The 20806-nt window shown below is 49.5% G+C and overlaps 1 protein-coding gene and 1 long non-coding RNA gene across 25 annotated transcripts in view; both read left to right on the plus strand.

The window, feature by feature from the left end:
• ACAD10 (acyl-CoA dehydrogenase family member 10) overlaps positions 1 to 19616 on the plus strand; it is a 73017-nt gene extending 53401 nt beyond the window's left edge. For 11 of the 24 annotated variants that reach the window (XM_015152820.3, XM_077955151.1, XM_077955148.1 and 8 more), the window contains 10 exons: positions 6546 to 6946; positions 8021 to 8161; positions 8930 to 9067; positions 9176 to 9266; positions 10205 to 10363; positions 11385 to 11557; positions 15491 to 15565; positions 16002 to 16145; positions 18190 to 18267; positions 18856 to 19616. In XM_015152820.3, the coding sequence (XP_015008306.3) occupies positions 6546 to 6946; positions 8021 to 8161; positions 8930 to 9067; positions 9176 to 9266; positions 10205 to 10363; positions 11385 to 11557; positions 15491 to 15565; positions 16002 to 16145; positions 18190 to 18267; positions 18856 to 18996 (1541 nt within the window). In that variant the 3' untranslated portion in view covers positions 18997 to 19616. Of the gene's footprint in view, positions 1 to 6545; positions 6947 to 8020; positions 8162 to 8929; positions 9068 to 9175; positions 9267 to 10204; positions 10364 to 11384; positions 11558 to 14545; positions 14618 to 15490; positions 15763 to 16001; positions 16146 to 18189; positions 18268 to 18855 lie in introns of all 24 variants that reach the window. The other 13 variants (XM_015152822.3, XM_077955155.1, XM_077955154.1 and 10 more) reach the window with 4 other exon arrangements.
• Positions 436 to 3202, plus strand: LOC144333106 (uncharacterized). The gene is made up of 2 exons (XR_013401464.1): positions 436 to 848; positions 2153 to 3202. It is a non-coding gene; the product is annotated as an uncharacterized LOC144333106 (long non-coding RNA).
• Positions 19617 to 20806: the final 1190 nt, after the last annotated feature.

Raw genomic sequence — 20806 nt, forward strand, 5'->3', positions numbered from 1 at the left:
GTGATCCTAAAGTGCTGGGATTACAGGTGTGAGCCACCATGCCCAGCTTATTTAACAATATTTAAACTTGTTTTTTAATTATTAAAGTAATGCACAAAGAAATTTTTCCAGTTAAAGCATTCATGCTCATGATCAAAATTTGGTCATATAGAATTATGTAAAATTGTATTTCACCCTTTTCAACACCATTCCTCAAAGATAAATGTTACCGTTAAGAGTTTCCTGGGCCCTCCAGTTTTTCTGTTTATCTATCTTCTCTCTCTCCTCCTACTTTTGCGCAAACGTGATCATCCTATGTGTATTTTTCAGAACTTTGATTTTAAAATTTTGTATGCTTAAGAATTTCTATGAAATATGTGTGTGTCCATTTGCATATTTAACAACTATATTAGGCAAATTTCTTGTTTTGTGGGTTTTTTTGTTTGTTTGCTTCTGTTTTTTTTTTTTTTTTTTTTTTGAGACAGTTTCTCACTCTGTTGCCCAGGCTGGAGCGCAGTGGTGCGATCTTGCCTCACTGCAACCTCCACCTCACCAGCTCAAGCAATTCTCATGCCTCAGCATCCGAAGAAGCTGCGATTATAGGCACAGGCCACCATGCCCGGGTCATTTTTTTCTTTGTTTTTAGTAGAGACAGGGTTTCACCATGTTGGCCAGGCTGGTCTCGACCTCCTGACCTCAGGTGATCCATCCGCCTTAGCCTCCCAAAGTGCTGGGATTACAGGCGTGAGCCACCGAGCCTGGCCAGCTCCCAAATCTTTAGGTAAAACCGTTGTGGTCTTTGGCAACTTCCTTGCTTGCTGGTATGACAAAATGTTCCAGGTTCATCTTGGCTCTCCAGCCTATCCAACGTGGTGAAACTGTGTCTCTACTAAAAATACAAAAACTAGCCAGGCATGGTGGCGGGTGCCTGTAATCCCAGCTACTTGGGAGACTGAGGCAGGAGACTCACTTGAACCTGGGAGGGAGAGGTTTCAGTGAGCTGAGATCGTACTACTACACTCCAGCCTGGGTGACAAGAATTAGACTCTGTCTCAAAAAAAAAAAAAAGACTTGGGAGCCAACCTGAACAGGCTCCCACTTGCTAATAATAGGAAACTTTGGGCATCACCAAGGATGACAGCTGAAATGGATGAAACACATCAGGTATGTTTAAATCCAGGAGTAGTAGCCGGGCATGGTGGCTCAGGCCTGTAATCCCAGCACTTTGGGAGGCCAAGGTGAGCAGATCACTTGAGGTCAGGGATTTGAGACCAGCCTGGCCAACATGGTGAAACCCCATCTCTACTAAAAATACAAAAATTAGCCAGGTGTGGTGGTGGGTACCTGAAATTCCAGCTATTCAGGGGGCTGAGGCAGGAGAGAGAATCGCCTGAACCCAGGGGGCAGAGGTTGAAGTGAGCTGAGATCGCGCCAGTGCACTGCAGCCTAGGTGACTGAGGAAGATACTGTCTCCACCGAAAAAATAAAAATTAAATAAATAAATAAGTCCATGAGTAGTGATACAAAAACAGAGACAACAAAGTCTCATTGATGACCTCAGAGGATGCCAGGGAAGCAACTTATTATTCTGAAAATTAGTAAATGGGTTGGGGGGTGGGGAATCAAGCATTTGTCCTGTCTTTCCTAAACAAATCATACCTCAGGCTATCCAAATAATCGATGAGGGAATGTTTCTCTCTAGAGAAGTATCCTGGACAGAATAATATAGAATTTGCGTATCACCAATTTGCAACTCCTAATGCATTAATGCATGTGGGCAATAAGCTTCAATGAAAGCCAACACCACTGAGAGAGAGAGACAGCCAGACATTACGTTCCTCCTGATGCTTCCCTCAAAAGTCACACCGACTCTGCCCAGGCCTCCAGTGCCAGCTGCCAACTCATGGAAAACACAGGGTTCAGAGGGACATGTTCAGCAGCACGCTGGGCACAGCCCCTCACAAAATCCAGATTCTGGAAAACATCACAGGGCACACAACTCAGTTTCTTCAAACATACATTTCAAGGGGAGGAAAAGAGTGAAAAAGGAAGCTGTAGATTGAGAGAGACTTAAAAGAAACATCGGGCTGGGCACGGTGGCTCACGCCTGTAATCCCAGCACTGTGGGAGACCGAGGTGGGTGGCTCACCTGAGGTCAGGAGTTTGAGACCAGCCTGGCCAACATGGGGAAACCCCGTCTCTACTAAAAAACATAAAAATTAGCCAGGCCTGGTGGTGGGCACCTATAATCCCAGCTACTCAGGAGGCTGAGGTAGGAGAATTGCTTGAACCTGGGAGGCCGAGGTAGTGGCGAGCGGTGATTGCATCACTGCAGTTTAGCCTGGGCAGCAACATGAGACTGTCTCAGAAAAAAAAAAAAGGGAGAGAGAGACTTAAAAGATACATTAGCCAGTTACAGTGTTGGGACCTTATTTGGATCCTTTCTTAAACAAATTATTTGGAAAAAATTTTGATGATAGTCAGTGAAACTTGAATTCTGAGTAGATGGTCGATGATATGAAGAAGTTACAGTCAACGATTTTTTAAGGGTGATAATAGTATTGTGGGTTCTTTAAAAAGTACTTGTCTTTGGAGTTTTGAAAGAATCCTAGATGAGATATTTGGGATGCACTCCAAAAAATCCAGGACAGTGGGAGTGGGGATGGCAGGGAATGAAACCAGACTGGGCTGGCATCAATCATTGCGGAAGGTGAGCAATAGAACCCTCAGGCTCATTATTCTCTCCTCTCTACTCCTGTGTGTCTTTGAAATTTTCCAAAAGGAGGCCAGTCATGATGGCTTATGCTGGTAATCCCAGCACTTTGGGAGGCCAAGGCAGGTGGATCACCTGAGGTCAGGAGTTTGAGACCAGCCTGGCCAACATGATGAAACCCCATCTCCCCTAAAAATATAAAAAGTACCTGGGCGTGGTGATGCCGCCTATAATCCCAGCTACATGGGAGGCTGAGGCAGGAGAATCACTTGAACCCGGGAGGCGGAAGTTGCAGTGAGCAGAGATCATGCCACTACACTCCAGCCTGGGTGGCAGAGCGAGACTCCATCTCAAAAAAAGAAACAAAAACAAAAGGCCGGGTGCAGTGGCTCACACCTGTAATCCCAGCGCTTTAGGAGGCTGAGGCAGGGCGGGGGGATCACAAGGTCAGGAGATCAAGACTATCCTGGCCAACATGGTGAAACCCTGTTTCTATTAAACATACAAAAATTAGCTGGTCTTGGTGGCGCGTGCCCAGCTACTCGGGAGGCTGAGGCAGATGAATAGCTTGAACCAGGGAGTCAGAGGTTGCAGTGAGCCGAGATTGTGCCACAGCTCACTCCAGCCTGGTGACAGAGCGAGACTCCATCTCAAAAAAAAAGAAAAAGAAATTTTCCAAAAGTGAAACTTAAAAACAAAAGGCAAGGAGAAAGAAGGAGAGAGGAACTCATCATGGGGTTTGCTGGTGCTGAGGGAGTGTTTAGCTTTGCAGTCAGCGACTCCCCAAGCTTACTGGCAGCCTGTGTTCCCAGCCAGGTTGCCAGAGTCTTCTGAGAGAAGCAGTTGCAGTAGGAAAACTGATCATTCATTCCCAAGTATATGAGCCTCTACTAAAAGCCAGCACTGTGCTAGGTGGTCCTGGAAATACACAGTCGTGGGGAAAACTGTCTGGAGAAAAACCAGTACCCAGAGAATTTCTAGTTTAACTGTACCTGGTCTGATAAGCAGGGGATGCAGGAAGCAGGAATTTCTGGAAACAATATTTTCCCTCTTTTGGGAAAATACAGTATCAGCTGTAAGCCACCATTTCACATTTTTTTAATGGTTTTCCGATAAACACTAACCAGAAATATTTACTTAAACAGAATGGCTCTAAGTCCTTATGGTGATGAATAGGCCTGGTTGCTTCCGACATTTCCTAGCAGGCTGCCGAGTTTTCTCCCTGCTCTGCTCCAGTGACCTGGGAAGAGCTTAATAGACTTTGCCCATTTTAGAATCTCCACCACTGAGTGTCCTCAGCCTGTCTCTCAGGAAGCCCTTTGACATGTTTCTAAGATCCTGTGAGCCATCGTCGTGGCTTCTGGTTTCTCTCGGCCCAGAGCTAAAACACCCCACCTTTTGCCACCAGACAGAAAAATGTCTGTTTGTTCAAGCCTTTATTCCTCTTATCTTACTGTGCACTCTTTTCCCTCCCCCTGGGAAGCCATCCAGACACACTGAGGAAATGGCTTAGTTTTCTCACATAAAAACAACAAAATCCATTTTTTGAAAGAATAACATAAAAATATATGATGAATGGGGAAAAAACCAACTATATGAATATAAATATTACTTTTGTACATTTGTCTTCTACAGTTAGCTTTAAAATCACTTTTGTTTGAACAGCTGAAATATTTGGTACTACCCAGGGAAAGTGGAGCTTAGAGAAGGGGTATCTGTTTCCAAGACATTCTCTCTATGGTGTCATTTACAAAAGACCTCAGATCAGCATTAGATTGGGAAGGGGATGAGAGAGACCAGAGCCCACTGAGCAGAAGATTTACAGTATGTACCTGCCCAGCACATGTGTCCTTCTCCTTCCTTAATAAGTGGGTGCAGAAATTAGATTTCTGGCAGATGGCCACTGAAATTCTATAAAGTACTTACGACTGCAACTTAAGTGGACACCAGTGATGTGGTCTCCTGCCAGAACTACATTTGGGAAATATACCAGAAGCAATAGGTCGAAATCAATCCAAGCTTATACAAGTGACTTTTTCAGAGACAAAGTAGCAGTCTCAGAGTGCGAGCCAACTAAATAGAAGAAAATTAAGTATACACCTCTTACTCTGTTAGAAGAAGAAAATCCTTATGAATAACAGGGAACATAAGGGAAGTATCTTTCCCCTTCAATGTGCTGTGTGCAGTCCGAGGAATAAGGGGAAAATGCAGCCCCTTGTACTTCTCAGCCCCCACTGTGTGTCTGCAAGGAAGGGGCTATCTGGTTTCCCACTGACTTCCCTGGGTTAGGTTCATAGCGGAAGGTCCTCAGTAGAGACCTAGTGAGGTCCAGTGGGCTAATTCTCGGCAGGGTAGCAAAGAATTTGTGCCTAACTCTGTAAGGAATAGTTTAAACTATCTTTAACACCAAAGCTGCATGCAAATGGCTGTCTCAGCTGGGCATGGTGGCTCATGCCTGTAATCCCAGCAGTTTGGTAGACTGAGACAGGAGGATTGTTTGAGGCCAGGAGTTCGAGATCAGTTTGGGCAACATAGTAAGGCCCTATCTCTTATTTAAAAATAAATATTTATTTTTTTGAGACAGAGTTTTGTTCTTGTCACCCAGGCTGGAGTGCAATGGCATGATCTCACCCTACTGCAACCTCCACCTCCTAGGTTCAAGCGATTCTCCTGCCTCAGCCTCCCCAGAAGCTAAGATTACAGGTGTGCATCACCACACGTGGCTAAATTTTGTACTTTTAGTAGAGACAGGGTTTCACCATGTTGCCCAGGCTGGTCTCAAACTCCTGACCTCCGGTGATCCGCCTGCCCTCAGCCTCCAAAGTGCTGAGATTACAGGCATGAGCCATTGCACCTGGCCGAAATATTATGTATCTTGATGGCAATGGTAGTTACCCAACTATGGGTTTGTTAAGACTTGCAGAGTTCTACATTAAGGAGGTGTGTGTACACCACACCTTAATTTTTTTTTTTTTTTTTTGAGATGGGAGCCTCACTCTGTCACCCAGGCTGGAGTGCAATGGCACGATCTCGGCTCACTGCAACCTCTGCCTCCCAGGTTCAGGTGATTCTCCTGCCTTAGCCTCCTGAGTAGCTGAGATTACAGGCATGCACCACCATGCCTGGCTAATTTTTGTATTTTTAGTAGAGACAGGGTTTCTCCATGTTGGCCAGGCTGGTCTCAAACTCCTGACCTCAAGTAATCCACCCACCTTGGCCTTCCAAAGTGCTGGGATTACAGGCGTGAGCCACCGCACCTGGCCACCTTAATTTTTTTTAATGGAGAAAAATGTGTTTGTAAAAAAAGTCTTGATGCACATTTTAAAAGAAGAAAGAGACGGTGCGAGAGCCAAATAGTGAGTTGAGTGATGCTGGAGTTGATTCCATCCAGAGACAGTTGTGTCTAGAAATTGGCTCTTCCTCTAGTCAGTTGTGGCATTGCTGTTATCAATTTTGTAGCAAGGGTGGTCTAGGATGCAGGACTTCTTATAGCCCACTGGCAATGGCAGAGGTGATCTGGGATGTTACTGATTAAATGTAGTCTTTTAGGAAAGCAGAGATCAAGAGCAGGGAGCAGGAAGTCCTGAGTTGGACTCTGGCCCCCAGCCCCCTAACTTCCAGTTCGTCCAAGTCACCTCCTTCTCTAAGACTCAGTTTTCTTGCCTGCAAAGTGCAGGTGAAAGCAGTTGTATTGCTTTGGTGATTCAGTGAGCTATAGTGGCTCTTAGTGTTCGGTACTTAGCAAGGGCTCAGCAAATGACAATACCTGTTGAAGTGACAATGTCATCACATGTTAACATCCCTGTGATGGGTTGTGTGGGAGTAATCACTGTTTTTCTTTGATTCTGCTTAGGGCAAGCAAGCTCCGCGCATGCGGAACAAACTGGAAAGCTGACCGAATTTGTGTCTAACCTGGCATGGGATTTCGCAGTCAAAGAAGGGTTCCGGGTTTTCAAAGAGATGCCCTTCAAAAATCCGTTAACAAGGTCCTGCCACACGTGGGCTAGGTCCCAGTCCCAGTGGTACCCCATAGGTACCAGGAGTTATAGCTCCGTTCCAGAAGCTTCCCCAGCTCATGCCTCAAGGGGAGGTCTGGTTATCTCTCCAGAGAGCCTCTCTCCACCTGTCAGAGAGCTGTATCACCGGCTGAAGCGCTTCATGGAGCAGCACGTGTACCCTGCGGAGCCAGAGCTGCAGAGTCACCAGGCCTCAGCAGCCAGGTGGAGCCCCTCCCCACTGATCGAAGACCTCAAGGTAAAGCAGCCGTGGTGAGGTGGTAAGACCCCAATACCATGGCACACCCTCCCCAACCCCACCGGGCTCACCTGAGCCATCCCAGGCAGTGAAGATACAGGAGGGCCGAGTTGAATGATCTTTGCTTCCATCATCTCAGAAAGAGCCAGCTAGCTCTTCATGACTCAGTTTCCATCTCTTGCTTTTGCTGTGCCTGTGTCACAGGCAGATGGCTCAGGTGTGACTGCACAGCCCAGGCAGCAGAATGCTTGGCCTTAGAAAGCCAGGGCAGGTTGGGCCTATCTCATGCATATTTGAATTACATAAATTTGAAACAGTGCTGTATCAGCTAATACATCTCTCTCTAGAGAGCCGGTAATGTCACAGCTAGAGGGCCAAATCCACTGTGAGCTGAGTTTCTGTGTTGTCTCCCAGTGCTGTCACTTAAGCCGATAAACAGAAACACCTGCTGTTCCTTATCAGGTGAACCTTGGATTGTGTTAGTTTTGAAATTACTTGAGATCCTCAGGAGCATAATGCAATCATCATCTACTTTTCTTTTCCGCCCCCCCAGGTTCAAGCGATTCTCCTGCCTCAGCCTCCCGAGTAACTGGGATTATAGGCACATGCCACCGTGCCCAGCTAATTTTTGTATTTTTAGTAGAGATGGGATTTTACCATGATGGTCATGCTAGTCTCAAACTCCTGACCTCGTGATCTGCCCGCCTCGGCCTCCCAAAGTGCTGGGATTACAGGCATGAGCCACCATCTCATCTCTTTTTTCTTTTTTTCTTTTTTTTTTTTTTTGAGACAGGGTCTTGCTTAGTCACCCAGGGTGGAGCACAGTGGTGTGATCATAGCTCACTGTAGTCTCAAACTTCTGGGCTCATGTGATCCTCTCACCTCAGCCTCCTGTGTAGCTGGGACCACACGTGCAGCCACCACACCCAGCTCCTCATATCATTCATTTTTTTGGGCACACATGCATGTTTGGTTGTCTGCCTTGTTTCCTCCAATCCATTTCATTGTTTTCCGTGGTTCAAAATAAAATGAAATCTTCCACTATGGTTTCCTGACTTATTTTCCCCATGATAGGAGAAAGCCAAGGCGGAAGGACTTTGGAACCTTTTTCTACCCTTGGAGGCTGATCCTGAGAAAAAATACGGAGCAGGACTGACCAATGTGGAATATGCACATCTGTGTGAGCTCATGGGCACGTCCCTGTATGCCCCCGAGGTACCTTCTTTAAAGTTTTCCTCAGTGTGTGGGAACATCCTGATCTTCAAAAGAACTCACTCCTAAACAGATAGACCAGATTCAGAAGCACCAGCATGAACTTGAACTTTTTTTTTTTTTTTGAGATGGAATCTCGCTCTGTCACCCAGGCTGGAGTGCAGTGACGCAGTCTTGGCTCACTGCAACCCCTGCCTCCCGGGTTCAAGTGATTCTCCTGCCTCAGCATCCCGAGTAGCTGGGATTACAGGCACATGCCACCACACCTGGCTAATTTTTGTATTTTTAGTAGAGACAGGGTTTTACCATGTTGGCCGGGCTGGTCTCGAACTCCTGACCTCAGGTGATCCACCTACCTCGGCCTCCCAAAGTGCTGGGATTACAGGCGTGAGCCACCATGCCCATCCAACTTGAAGCTTGAAATATTGACATGAGAAGGCCAGGCATGGTCGCTCACACCTGTAATCCCAGTACTTTTGGAGACCAAAGTGTGGGGGATCACTTGAGGCCAGGAGTTCGACACCAGCCTCTGCAACATAGTGAGACCCTGTATGTACAAAAAAATAAAAAATTAGTCGGGTGTGATGGTGCACACCTGTAGTCCCAGCTGCTTGGGAAGCTGAGGCGTGGGAGGATGGCTTCAGCTGAGGAAGTCGAGGCTGCAGTGAGCCATGATCGTCCCACAATACTCCAGCCTGGGTGACAGAGCTTGACCCTATTTTTTTTAGAAGAGGACATGACAGTCATGGTCACGCTCCTTTTCCTTCTCAGATATGTAACTGCTCTGCACCTGACACGGGCAACATGGAGCTGCTGGTGAGGTATGGCACCGAAGCGCAGAAGGCTCGCTGGCTGATGCCTCTACTGGAGGGGAAAGCCCGCTCCTGTTTTGCTATGACCGAGCCCCAGGTACCTTGCCTGGGCTGCCACCCACTTGCCTGGCCCTGTTGTTGTCAGCCCCGCAGGAAACACGGGCTGTCTACTGGCAGCTCTGACTAGAATGTGCTCCCCACTCAGGTTGCCTCTTCAGATGCCACCAATATTGAGGCTTCCATCAGAGAGGAGGACAGCTTCTATGTCATAAATGGTCACAAATGGTGGATCACAGGTATTTGGCCTAAAATGCACTTTTCAAATGCACATCAGGGAGTCTGCACTGATAGGCACACCTCTCAATGCCTGGGAGGAGCCTCTGCTTTTTCAAGTTGACACAAAGGAGATTCTGTCACTTAGCGCCCCCAGCAGAGGCAGCTGGGAGAATAGGAGGGTTACTGCATGGAGCACGCTGTTCTCAGAGGCGGCACTTTGCAGGGCGGGGACGTTCCCCGGTGCCCACACATGGACGGATGCCTCCCTGCATGTGACCCCAGGAATCTCTCCACTTCCTGCTGTTCATTCTGCCTTGGGCAGCTCCCCTTCCTTGGTGGCTTCCTGGCTCCTTGATCAGATGTGTTACATCCTAAGGGTTAATGACAATGCTGACGCTTAGGGAGTGTCCAGTGTTACTTCTACAGGGCCCCCACAAGTAGCTATGGAGCTTACCTCCCAGAGCCCATACCTCCCTGGACATTAAGAATGAGCATCCCCATTTTTCAGAGGAGGAAACCACACTCAGACTTAGGTCCCTTGCCTGGGATATGAGCCCCTAGCTGGCACGTAGAGAACCCAGAGTCAAAGGTTCACCTGATTCCAAGGCCCAGGCCCAGAGCCATTATGTGTGCACACCTGTGGGAGCCGAGCCAGCTGGCAGGAATCAAGTAGCAGTTTTCGTCCTCTTATCTCTAAATTATATTTTCTGCTCTATGTGATGCTTTTAAAAACTTGCTCTTATGATGTTGGATTCATTCCTCACTGAAATAAGAGCAAAACCCAATTTGCTCTTATTTCTGGTCATCAGTCTGCAGATGCTCATCTGATTACATGGAGCCTTAAAGATTTGATCTGTCTGCTTCCTTGCTGTGCCTTTCTTGGGCCAGGACCACGTGTGTAGAGATTTGATGGCCCTGGTGTCAGATGATGAGGTCTGTCTCTCTCCTTTCCTGGCAGGCATCCTGGATCCTCGTTGCCAACTCTGTGTGTTTATGGGAAAAACAGACCCACATGCACCAAGACACCGGCAGCAGTCCGTGCTCTTGGTTCCCATGGATACCCCAGGGATAAAAATCATCCGGCCTCTGACAGTGTATGGACTGGAGGATGCACCAGGTGAGACGTCCAGGGGCGGTGTCACCGCTGGGTGTGGGTCTGGTCGCCAGGAAATGCCGTTGGGGAGCCCCTGCTCTTGTTCAGGACTTGCCACATCCCACGTCTGACAGTATGATATTTGGAGAGTCACATGCTCCTACATTGCATTTCCATACATGAATATCAACCATGCAGGCAGATTTCAGACAGGCATTTATGCATTTTTTCCCTCTTCTTTTTTTTTTTTTTTTTTTTTTTTGAGACGGAGTCTCGCTCTGTCGCGGCCCAGGCTGGAGCGCAGTGGCCGGATCTCAGCTCACTGCAAGCTCCGCCTTCCGGGTTTACGCCATTCTCCTGCCTCAGCCTCCCGAGTAGCTGGGACTACAGGCGCCCGCCACCTCGATCGGCTAGTTTTTGGTATTTTTTTTTTAGTAGAGACGGGGTTTCACCGTGTTAGCCAGGATGGTCTCGATCTCTTGACCTCGTGATCCGCCCGTCTCGGCCTCCCAAAGTGCTGGGATTACAGGCTTAAGCCACCGCGCCCGGCCATTTTTTCCCTCTTCTAAGCTTAGAAGGTAAGCAGGAGTCTGTGACGCAGGAAGCCATACAGGGCAGAGGCAGGAAGTGGACCCCAGACCTACTCTTCCAGGCCCCAGTGTGTACAGCTGACCTCTAGGTCACAGCCCTGGTTTGGTCCGCTCCCAGTTTGGTTCTCTGCTAACAGTGTTCACGTTTTTCCTTTCAGTGTTTTCATAGGATCACTACATTATCACAAACCACTAGGAGCTTCAGCTTAAGGTGGCATTATGTTTTTATAAAAGGAATCACAGAATATTCATTTGCCATTATAAATCAGTGATTCATTTTCTGTGTTTAACAGGCTCCTTCCTGCCATCCTTTTCCCTTTAACCATGTCCTAGTAAGAAAGCTAAATAAAGGGCAGGGACATTGCCAGCAGATAACCCAGACTAAGGTGAGGAAGAAACACATCCAAGGGAAATGACTATGGCAACTGCTCACAGTGATCATTTGGGTCTTTCAGGTGGCCATGGTGAAGTCCGATTTGAGCACGTGCATGTGCCCAAAGAGAACATGGTCCTGGGCCCTGGCCGAGGCTTTGAGATCGCCCAAGGCAGACTGGGCCCCGGCAGGATCCATCACTGCATGAGGCTGATCGGGTTCTCAGAGAGGGCCCTGGCGCTCATGAAGGCCCGCGTGAGTGCTTCCTCCTGCGCCTAGCACTGACTCAGAACCACCACCTTCTGCTTTGCTGTCGGGCTTCAATTCCTACCTGTTTTCTGAGTACAGTCCCAGCAGGTGAAGCAAGGTGATGTCCTTGCCAAGAAGTTGCATTCCTGTCTTTGCTTTGCATCTGCTACTTTGCTGCAGTTTGGATTCAGAGCAGGATAGAACCCACTCTGTCGAAGTGACCGGAAAGGCCAGGCTCTATAGCAGCAGAGGGCAAGGTTCCAAGGTGTAAAGGTCATGCTGCTAGCACATTATTAAAAATCAGTCTGGGTGCAGTGGCTCATGGCTATAATCCCAGTACTTTGGGAGGTCTAGGTAGGAGGGTTGCTTGAAGCCAAGCATTTGAGACCAGCCTAAGCAAAAAAGAAAGACTCAGTCTCTACAAAAAAAAAAATATTTATTTTTTTCTTTGAGATGGAGTCTTGCTCACCAGACTGGAGTGCAGTGGGGTGATCTTGGCTCATTGCAACCTCCACCTCCCAGGTTGAAGCAATTCTGCCTCAGCCTTCCAAGTAGCTGGGACTACAGGCGTGCACCACCACGCCCAGCTAACTTTTGTATTTTTAGTAGAGACGGGATTTCACTGTGTTGGCCAGTATGGTCTCGATCTTTTGACCTCATGATCTGCCTGCCTTGGCCTCCCAAAGTGCTGGGATTACAGGCATGAGCCACCGTGCCACCCGGCAAAAAAAAGTTTTTTTTTTTTTTTTTGGAGATGCAGTCTCGCTCTGTCACCCAGGCTGGAGTGCAGTGGCGCAGTCTTGGCTCACTGCAACCTCTGCTTCCTGGGTTCACACCATTCTCCTGCCTCAGTCTCCTGAGTAGCTGGGACTACAGGCATCTGCCACCACACCCGGCTAATTTTTTGTATTTTTAGTAGAGACAGGGTTTCACCGTGTTAGTCAGGATGGTCTCGATCTCACCGTGTTAGCCAGGATGGTCTCGATCTCCTGACCTTGTGATCTGCCCACCTCGGCCCCCCAAAGTGCTGGGATTACAGGCATGAGCCACCGCGCCTGGCCAAAAAGAAAGAGTTTAAGTGCCAGGCATGATGGCATGTGTCAGCTGGCATGTGTCAGACTACAGGTCCCAGCTACTTGGGAGGCTGAGGCAGAAGGATCGTTTGAACCTAGGAGTTTAGGGCTGCAGTGAGCAGTGATCACACCACTGCACTCCAGCCTGGGTGACAGAGTGAGACCCTGTCTCTTTAAAAATAAATAAACAAACAAATAAATAAATCAGACACCAGGGAGACCCCATGTGGCTTGTTTTTGTCCTTAGGGTTCCATCATCTGGCCTGTACCACCCTCCTCCACAGCATATCCAGAAAACTATTCTGCCATGACCCCACCGCCCCCAAAGTTTGGAAACCTAGGTTAAAAGACAGCTGCTGCCAGGACAAGAATTCAAATTGGTGATTATCAATTTCAGAAAGGTGACGCATACCATGAGACTAAAACCAGTGTCTCACAAGAACTGCTATTGAAAGAACAGAGGCAGTCTGCATTTTTGATTACTGAGCAAACCTGTGATTTACACCCTTTTTAGTTAAGACTGACCAGTTATTTTTTCTTTCTAAGTAAAATGCTCCTGTCTGTGGACTCAGGTATGGTGCTTCAGCCCCATGTGGCATTAAATTCAACCTGGCAGAACAATTGGACTGAATGAATCAGACAGAAGTCTCCAGAAAGTACATAGCATGAACATGGCACCTCCACTGAGGACTTGGTTGGAGTAATTAGGAATCTACAAAAGATTTGCTACTAGGAGGTTCACCACAGTGCTCATTCAGATAGCAAAATTCTGAACAACTTATAAGGATAACAATGACTGTTGGACAAATGAACCACGAGATGACATACAGTGAGACTTTAAATGATGCTGTGGAAATCTATTCCTTAACATGGAGAAATTGTTCACTATATACATTTAAATTTTTTGAAAAAAGACTGTGACCAGGTGTGGTGACTCACTCCAAGCACTCTGAGAGGCTGAGGCAGGCAGACTGCTTGAGCCCAGGAATTTGAGAGTAGGCTGGGCAATATGGCAAAACCTCATCTCTATGAAAAATAAAAAATAAGGCCGGGCGTAGTGGCTAATGCCTGTAATCTCAGCACTTTGGGAGGCTGAGGCGGGCGGATCACTTCAGATGAGGAGTTCAAGACCAGCCTCACCAACATGGTGATACTGCGTCTCTACTGAAAATAAAAAAAAAGCTGGGCCTGGTGGCACATGCCTGTAATCCCAGCTACTTGGGAGGCTGAGGCAGGAGGATCACTTGAATCCAGGAGGTGGAGGTTGCAGTGAGCTGAGAACGCACCACTGCACTCCAGCTGGGGTGACAAAGCAAGACTCTGTCTAAAAAAAAAAAATTAAAATTAAAAAATTAAAAATATTAGCCAGGTGGGGCTGGGCGTGGTGGCTCACACCTGTAATTCCAGCACTTTGGGAGGCTGAGGTGGGCAGATCACTTGAGGTCAGGAGGTCGAGTCCAGCCTGACCAACATGGAGAAACTCTGTCTCTACTAAAAATATATAATTAATTGGGCGTGGTGGCACATGCCTGTAATCCCAGCTACTCGGGAGGCCGAGGCAGGAGAATTGCCTGAACCTGGGAGGCGGAGGTTGCGGTGAGCCAAGATCACACCATTGCACTCCAGCCTGGGCAACAAGAGCAATATTCTGTCTCAAAAATAAATAAATAAATGAATAAATTAGCCAGGTGTGATGGCACGCATTTATAGTCCTAGCTACTCAGGAGGCTGAGGTGGGAGGATCTCCTGAGCCTGGGAGGTCGAGGCTGCAGCGACCTGTGACTCTGCCACTGCACTGCAGCCTGGGCAACAGAGCAACACCCTGTCTGGGGGGAAAAAAAAAAAAAGAAACAAGCTGTTAGCTTTGATGCAAAATAATGTTTTTGTTTTTTGTTGTTTTTGTTGTTATTGTTTTAAGCAGGCTGGCCGGGTGCAGTGGCTCACACCTGTGATCCCAACACTTTGAGAGGCCGAGGCAGGCAGATCACCTGAGGTCAGGAGTTAGAGACCAGCCAGGCCAAAATGGTGAAACACCCCGTCTCTATTTTAAAAATACAAAAATTAGCCGGGTGTAGTGGCAGGCACCTGTAATCCAAGGTACTTGGGAGGCTGAGGCAGGAGAATCACTTGAACCTGGGAGGCGGAGGTTGCAGTGAGCTGAGATTGCACCACTGCACTCCAGCCTGGGCAACAAAAGCGAAACTCCATCTCAAACAAACAAAAAGGCTACAAAACAATATGTAGAGTATGGCTCCTGTTTTTGGAAAAAATAAGTATATATACAAAAAGTCTAGAAGGATAGAGGAGAATATCTACCAAATATTAACTAGAGGTGACTAGATGGTGGGATTCTAAGTGTTCGTAATTACTGTCCTCTCTTTTTTTGTTCTGAAAACGGGTAGTTTTTCTGCCATGAGATAAATTATTTGTGTAGATTCTTTTAGTAAAAAAATTAAAAAACAAAAAAACTAGGCTGGGTGTGGTGGTTCATGCCTATAATCCCAACACTTGGGGAGACCAAGGCAGGAGGATTGCCTGAGTCTAGGAGTTCGAGACCAGTCTCGGCAATGTAGTGAGATCCTGTCTCTACAAAAAATCGAAAAGTTAGTTGGATGTGGTGGTTCACGCCTATGGTCCCAGCTGCTCAGGAGGCTGAGGTAGGAAGATTGCTTGAGCCAGGGGAGGTGGAGGTTGCAGTGAGCCAAATTCATGCCACTGTACTCCAGCCTGGGCAACAAAGTGAGAACCTGTCTCCAAAAAAATTAAAAAAAGAAGGAAAAATAATCAATAAAACAGGAAAAAAAAGGAATACCTAGAACCTTTTCTGATGCCTTGTGACTTTCAGAATTTAAAATCCCCATTGCAGATACAGCCGCCCACAGCAGAAGGCCGGGAGCAAGAGAGGGGGCTGAGGAGACCTTGCTTCCACTGGAGCTGCAGGGTAGGAAGGGGTGCTGCGGTCAGCAGAGGGCACCCTTCGCCTGCGCCGTGTGCAGTGCCTGCAGTCACTCCCTCATTTCCAGGAGTAGCCTTGGACCAGATGCTGGCTCAGATCTGTAACTGCTCCTGTCTGGTAGCCAGGCCTGCCCAGATGTACAATGGCTGGAATAAAGGGTTCTTGGAAGCAATTTGTTACAGGTACCCTGTGGGCTATGGCTGGCTGTGGCGCACATGAAGGTTGTGTGTCAGACCTACTCCCTGGAAATGGCCCATGGCTGCACACAGGCACCTTGGCTGAGAAGCTGCACGGTCCTGCTTTCACTCTCCTCCCCTGCTGTGTCCTGTCTGCTTCCACTCAACTCTTCAGGCCACCAGCCCCCACCTCTTGTGACCACCCCCAGCCCAGCGTGTCCTCAGCCCATCTCCTGTGTCGACAGGTGAAGTCCCGCGTGGCCTTTGGGAAGCCCCTGGTGGAGCAGGGCACAGTGCTGGCGGACATTGCGCAGTCGCGTGTGGAGATCGAGCAGGCACGGCTGCTGGTGCTGAGAGCTGCCCACGTCATGGACCTGGCAGGAAACAAGGTAGGGGCAGGGGCATGAAGGGGCCTCCCAGAGGCAGAGATTCTTCCTCCTCATTCAGCAAAGCATGAGAGCCTGGCTTCTTGACATTAGAAACTATTTCACCTCTACTTGGAGCTGTTTTGGCAGTTTTTCAAAAATTGAACAAGAAGAGAGGACTGGCCTTTGTGTTTTACTGACCTGGTGAGCTGCTTAGTCCAAGGCAGTGGGTTTGATGGGGCCACAGCACCCCTGGGTGGCCCTGGACTCCCAGGGCCATTGGTGGAGGTGTTGGACAACCTAACAGTAAGTCAGGGAAAAGGGACCCTCTACTGGCCTTCATCTGAATATCGAATTAGCAAAATAGAAGCTTATTTTCAAGTGTGACATTAGTCATTAACTAAGGCGCTTTTTAACCTTTTATTTATTTATTTTTTGAGACAGGGCCTCACTCTGTAGCCAGGCTGGAATGCAGTGGTACATCATGGCTCACTGAAGCCTCAGCTTTCTAAGTAGCTGGGACTCCAGGCGCACACCTCCATGCCCAGCTAATTCTTTTTTTTTTTTTTTTTTTTTTTGAGACGGAGTCTCGCTCTGTCGCCCAGGCTGGAGTGCAGTGGCCGGATCTCAGCTCACTGCAAGCTCCGCCTCCCGGGTTCACGCCATTCTCCTGCCTCAGCCTCCCGAGTAGCTGGGATTACAGGTGCCCGCCACCTCGCCCGGCTAGTTTTTTTGTATTTTATAGTAGAGATGGGGTTTCACCATGTTAGCCAGGATGGTCTCGATCTCCTGACCTCGTGATCCGCCCGTCTCGGCCTCCCAAAATGCTGAGATTACAGGCTTGAGCCACCGCGCCCAGCCTCTTTATTTTTTGTAGAGACCGGGTCTCACCATGTTACCCAGGCTAACTAAGGCTCTTTCTAAGTGCCTGTGATGACCAAGTACAATGCCATGTTGACCGTGCTTTGTCCAGCCTTCTGTGGGGCAGCCTCCACCCCCACCCAAGATCCTCAGCCGTCAGGGACCAACCCAGGTTCACAGTTCCTGGTTCTTTGACACTGGCGTGCTAGATATGGTAGAGGCTGCTGGGTGTCCCCCTTGAACACCCTGCCCCAGGGCAGATCACTGTAGCTCGGTTTCCCAGAGCCCTGACTGGCCTTGGTCCACTGCTGCTTGGAGGCAGAGCTGGCCATGACCCTGAGCAAAGCACAGGCCCCTCCCCCTTGTCCCTTCAGTGTGTGCTGGCTGTGTTCCCCGTCATCTGGGAAGACAGCCACATTCTCCCAGCACTTGCTTCACATCTTGCAACATAAGATAGTAGTTGCTAACATGGCGCCCTTCATCCCTGGGTGCTGTCTAGCCATATACCAGGCAGGGGCAGCCTCACCCAGCTCACATCAGCGAGACCTTGGGGCCTCTGTTGTGGACCCTGGTGTTTGACTTCCTCCTGGGAATCTGATCATTATTCCAAGCTTTCTGCCCTCGGGTCTTTTTTGTTGTTTGGTTTTTTGTTTTGTTTTTGAGAGATGGAGGCTCGCTTTGTCGCCTAGGCTGGAGTAGAGTGGCATGATCTCGGCTCACTGCAACCTCCGCCTCCCGGGTTCAAGCAGCTCTCCTGCCTCAGTTTCCCAAGTAGCTGGGACTACAGGCGTGCACTACCACACCCAGCTAATTTTTGTATTTTTTAGTAGAGACTGGATTTCACTATATGTTGGCCAGGTTGGTCTCGAACTCCTGACCTCAGGTGATCTGCCTGCCTCGGCCTCCCAAAGTGCTGGAATTACAGGCCTGAACCACCGCACCTGGCCTGTTGTTTGTTTTTGAGATGAGGTCTTACTCTGTTGTCCAGGCTTGAGTGCAGGGTTGCAGTTTTGGCTTACTGTAGCCTCGACTTCCCAGACTCAGACAGTCCTCTCACCTCAGCCTCCTGAGTAGCTGGGACTACAAGCATATGCCACCATGCCCAGCTAGTTTTTGTATTTTTAGTGGAGATGGGGGGCGGGGGGTCTCACTCTGCCACCCGGGCTGCCCTTGGGTCTTTTATAATCACATCTCCTCTTCCTTACAGGCTGCAGCCTTGGATATAGCCATGATTAAAATGGTCGCCCCATCCATGGCCTCCCGAGTGATTGATCGTGCGATTCAGGTGAGCACAGACTAGACAGTTGGCTTATTTGAACCATCAATACCAGATGCCAAACTCCCCTGTCTTCAGCCGCCCAGCCTCCCGTAGACCCTGGCAGACACCCTGTGTCACCCACTCACCATGCATGCGACTTTCCTTTTCCTCTTCAGAATGACCCAGCAAGGTGCGGGGTGCCATCCTACCCCCATTTTTAATGTGAGGAAACAAGCACAGAAAAGTAAAGTGACTTGTCCAGGTCACTGAGCTTGCAAGTAGCTGACCTCAAATTCACATGAACCTGGGTTTTCATAAGCCCGGAGCCCAAGCTCTTTACCATGCAGGGAGGCCGCCGCCTCAGATCCTAACCCCCGGCCCCAACATGGGGCAGAAGGCACCTGCAGAGTGGACCTGGGGAGTCTGGAGGCTGTGGGATGGCAGGTGTGGCCCCACGGAAGCCCTATGGAATATTAGTGATTGTATCACATAGGTGCCACGGGGGAAGTCTGGGAAGATGGTTGTTATGGCCCATCAAAAGCAGGCTATCATTCCTGGGGCCCTCAGAGACGAGGGCTCACCCAGGGCCGCCTCCCTCCACCCTGTGTCTGCCAGGCCTTCGGAGCGGCGGGCCTGAGCAGCGACTACCCACTGGCTCAGTTCTTCACCTGGGCCCGAGCCCTGCGCTTTGCCGACGGCCCTGACGAGGTGCACCGGGCCACGGTGGCCAAGCTAGAGCTGAAGCACCGCATTTAGAGGCTTGGGGCTGCAGGAGCCCAGTGTCCTGGTTGGACCAGCCATGCTCAGATCTGTCACTGACGTGCCTTGAAAGATCCAGTGTGTGTGGCTCCTGCACCCTGCTCAGCAGCTCTGTCCCAGGACAGTCAGGGTGCACTCAAGCTTTCTGGTTCTCCACAGAAGACATCTCTGCAAGAAGCCTAAAGTCTGTTTCAGGCCAGGAGGAGGGGATTTGCTGAGGGCCAAGGGGGTTCCAGGACAGAGTCTGGAAAGCTGGTCTTCAGGCTCTCAGTCCCGGGCTGGGCAGGCACGGTCACTTCACTTCAGCCTCTCAGTCCCTCTCTCTGCCTGTGGGGATCTGGACACATTTTGGGAGGCCTCCCGAAGGCTGTGGGACATGCTTGCTCTGGCAGCTGCAGGGTTCCTGTCTGGCCTCCCTGGTGAGCAGAGGGGTGGCCACGATGGGCAGCGGCCTGGAGACCCAGGGCCTGAGCGCCTGGGAAAATGGAATGCAACCCACATTGTAAAGCCACTGGCATCTGATTATCTCCATTTGAACACACAGCACAGAACACTCATTTAAATGTTGTTTTGGAAAGGGGTTTTGGGATCACAAAAGAATAAGAAAACACATCTCAGAGGCTTTGTGGACTTTCTGTGTCATACAAAGAGAATGGAGTGGAGAGGTTCCCTTCGTGCCTCCTCCTGCCTGTGTTTCCTTGAGGTCCAAGCTGTCATCTCAGTCTCATACATGCTGGGAGCACAGAGGCCACGGGTCCGATAACTCCCGAGTTGGCTGCCTTCCCTCACTATGTAGCCCAGGGCCCTGTACTCAAATACACTTCACCCAGGAGCTGGCATGTGAGGCCCCTGCAGCCTCCACCTGCTCCATAGTCAGAATCATATCTGGTGGAACAGGAGGTGGTGGCGCTTTCGCCATTACACTTTGGAGTGCAATCTCTCTTCTCTGAGGAAAGTGGAAACGCTCACTCACTTGTGGTCTGAGCTCCTTGAGAAACCCGGCGATATGCAAAGATGAGCCAGGGGCAGTGAGGACCCAGCCTACTGGTCTTACAACTCGTGGTGGTGTAGCCAAAACCTGTCACAGGTTAGACCAGACGGGCAGGGACCATCCCCCTGGCTGCCATGCTGAGATGACCCTGTGGGAACCGCCTTCCCTGAGAATGGCCAGCCAGGACCGCGCCCCTACACTATCGGCACCACGAGGGGCCCGTGAATGGCTCCTCAGACCCGTGTGCGCGGGGGTGTGGGGAGGCAGGTCCCCCTTCACCACACTTGAGAAACTGCTTGTTACTCAAGGAAGTTAAACCCCAAATGCCTGTCACAACGCCTGCCACACTGGCCTCCTGACCAGTGTGGCAGGAGCACAGCAGCTGAGTGCTCCCTTAGGCTCCAGGAGGAGGGGTTTTCTTCAAAAAAAGGAAGTGGTCATGGCCTGGCCTGTCTCGTGGGCCTAAGAATGTTTTTCATGGCCTCTGAGGTTAACCTTGCCTGTTCAGTAACACAGCTGCAGAGAGGAAAATGGGAGTCAGGCTGTGGGCACCCCCACATCTCCCTCAGATCCTCTGCCTTGAGGGCTGGAGGCCCTGGGGACCCTGGGAATGCTGCCTGCAGACAGGCAGGTCCCTGCAGGCCCTCCACCTTTGCTAGATGATTCTGCCCACCACTGTTGAGGGAGCCCCAGCTCTGGGCCCAGCACGAGTCCAAGCCTTGGGGGAATGTGCAAGTAAACAAATCAGGCCAACTGCTGGCCTTTGGGGTTTGCATCTCAAGTAGGGGATGGTGGTTAGTGCCTCGGAGGCCTGGG

The sequence above is a fragment of the Macaca mulatta genome, chromosome 11, assembly GCF_049350105.2.
Source record: "Macaca mulatta isolate MMU2019108-1 chromosome 11, T2T-MMU8v2.0, whole genome shotgun sequence".
Lineage (NCBI taxonomy): Eukaryota > Metazoa > Chordata > Mammalia > Primates > Cercopithecidae > Macaca > Macaca mulatta.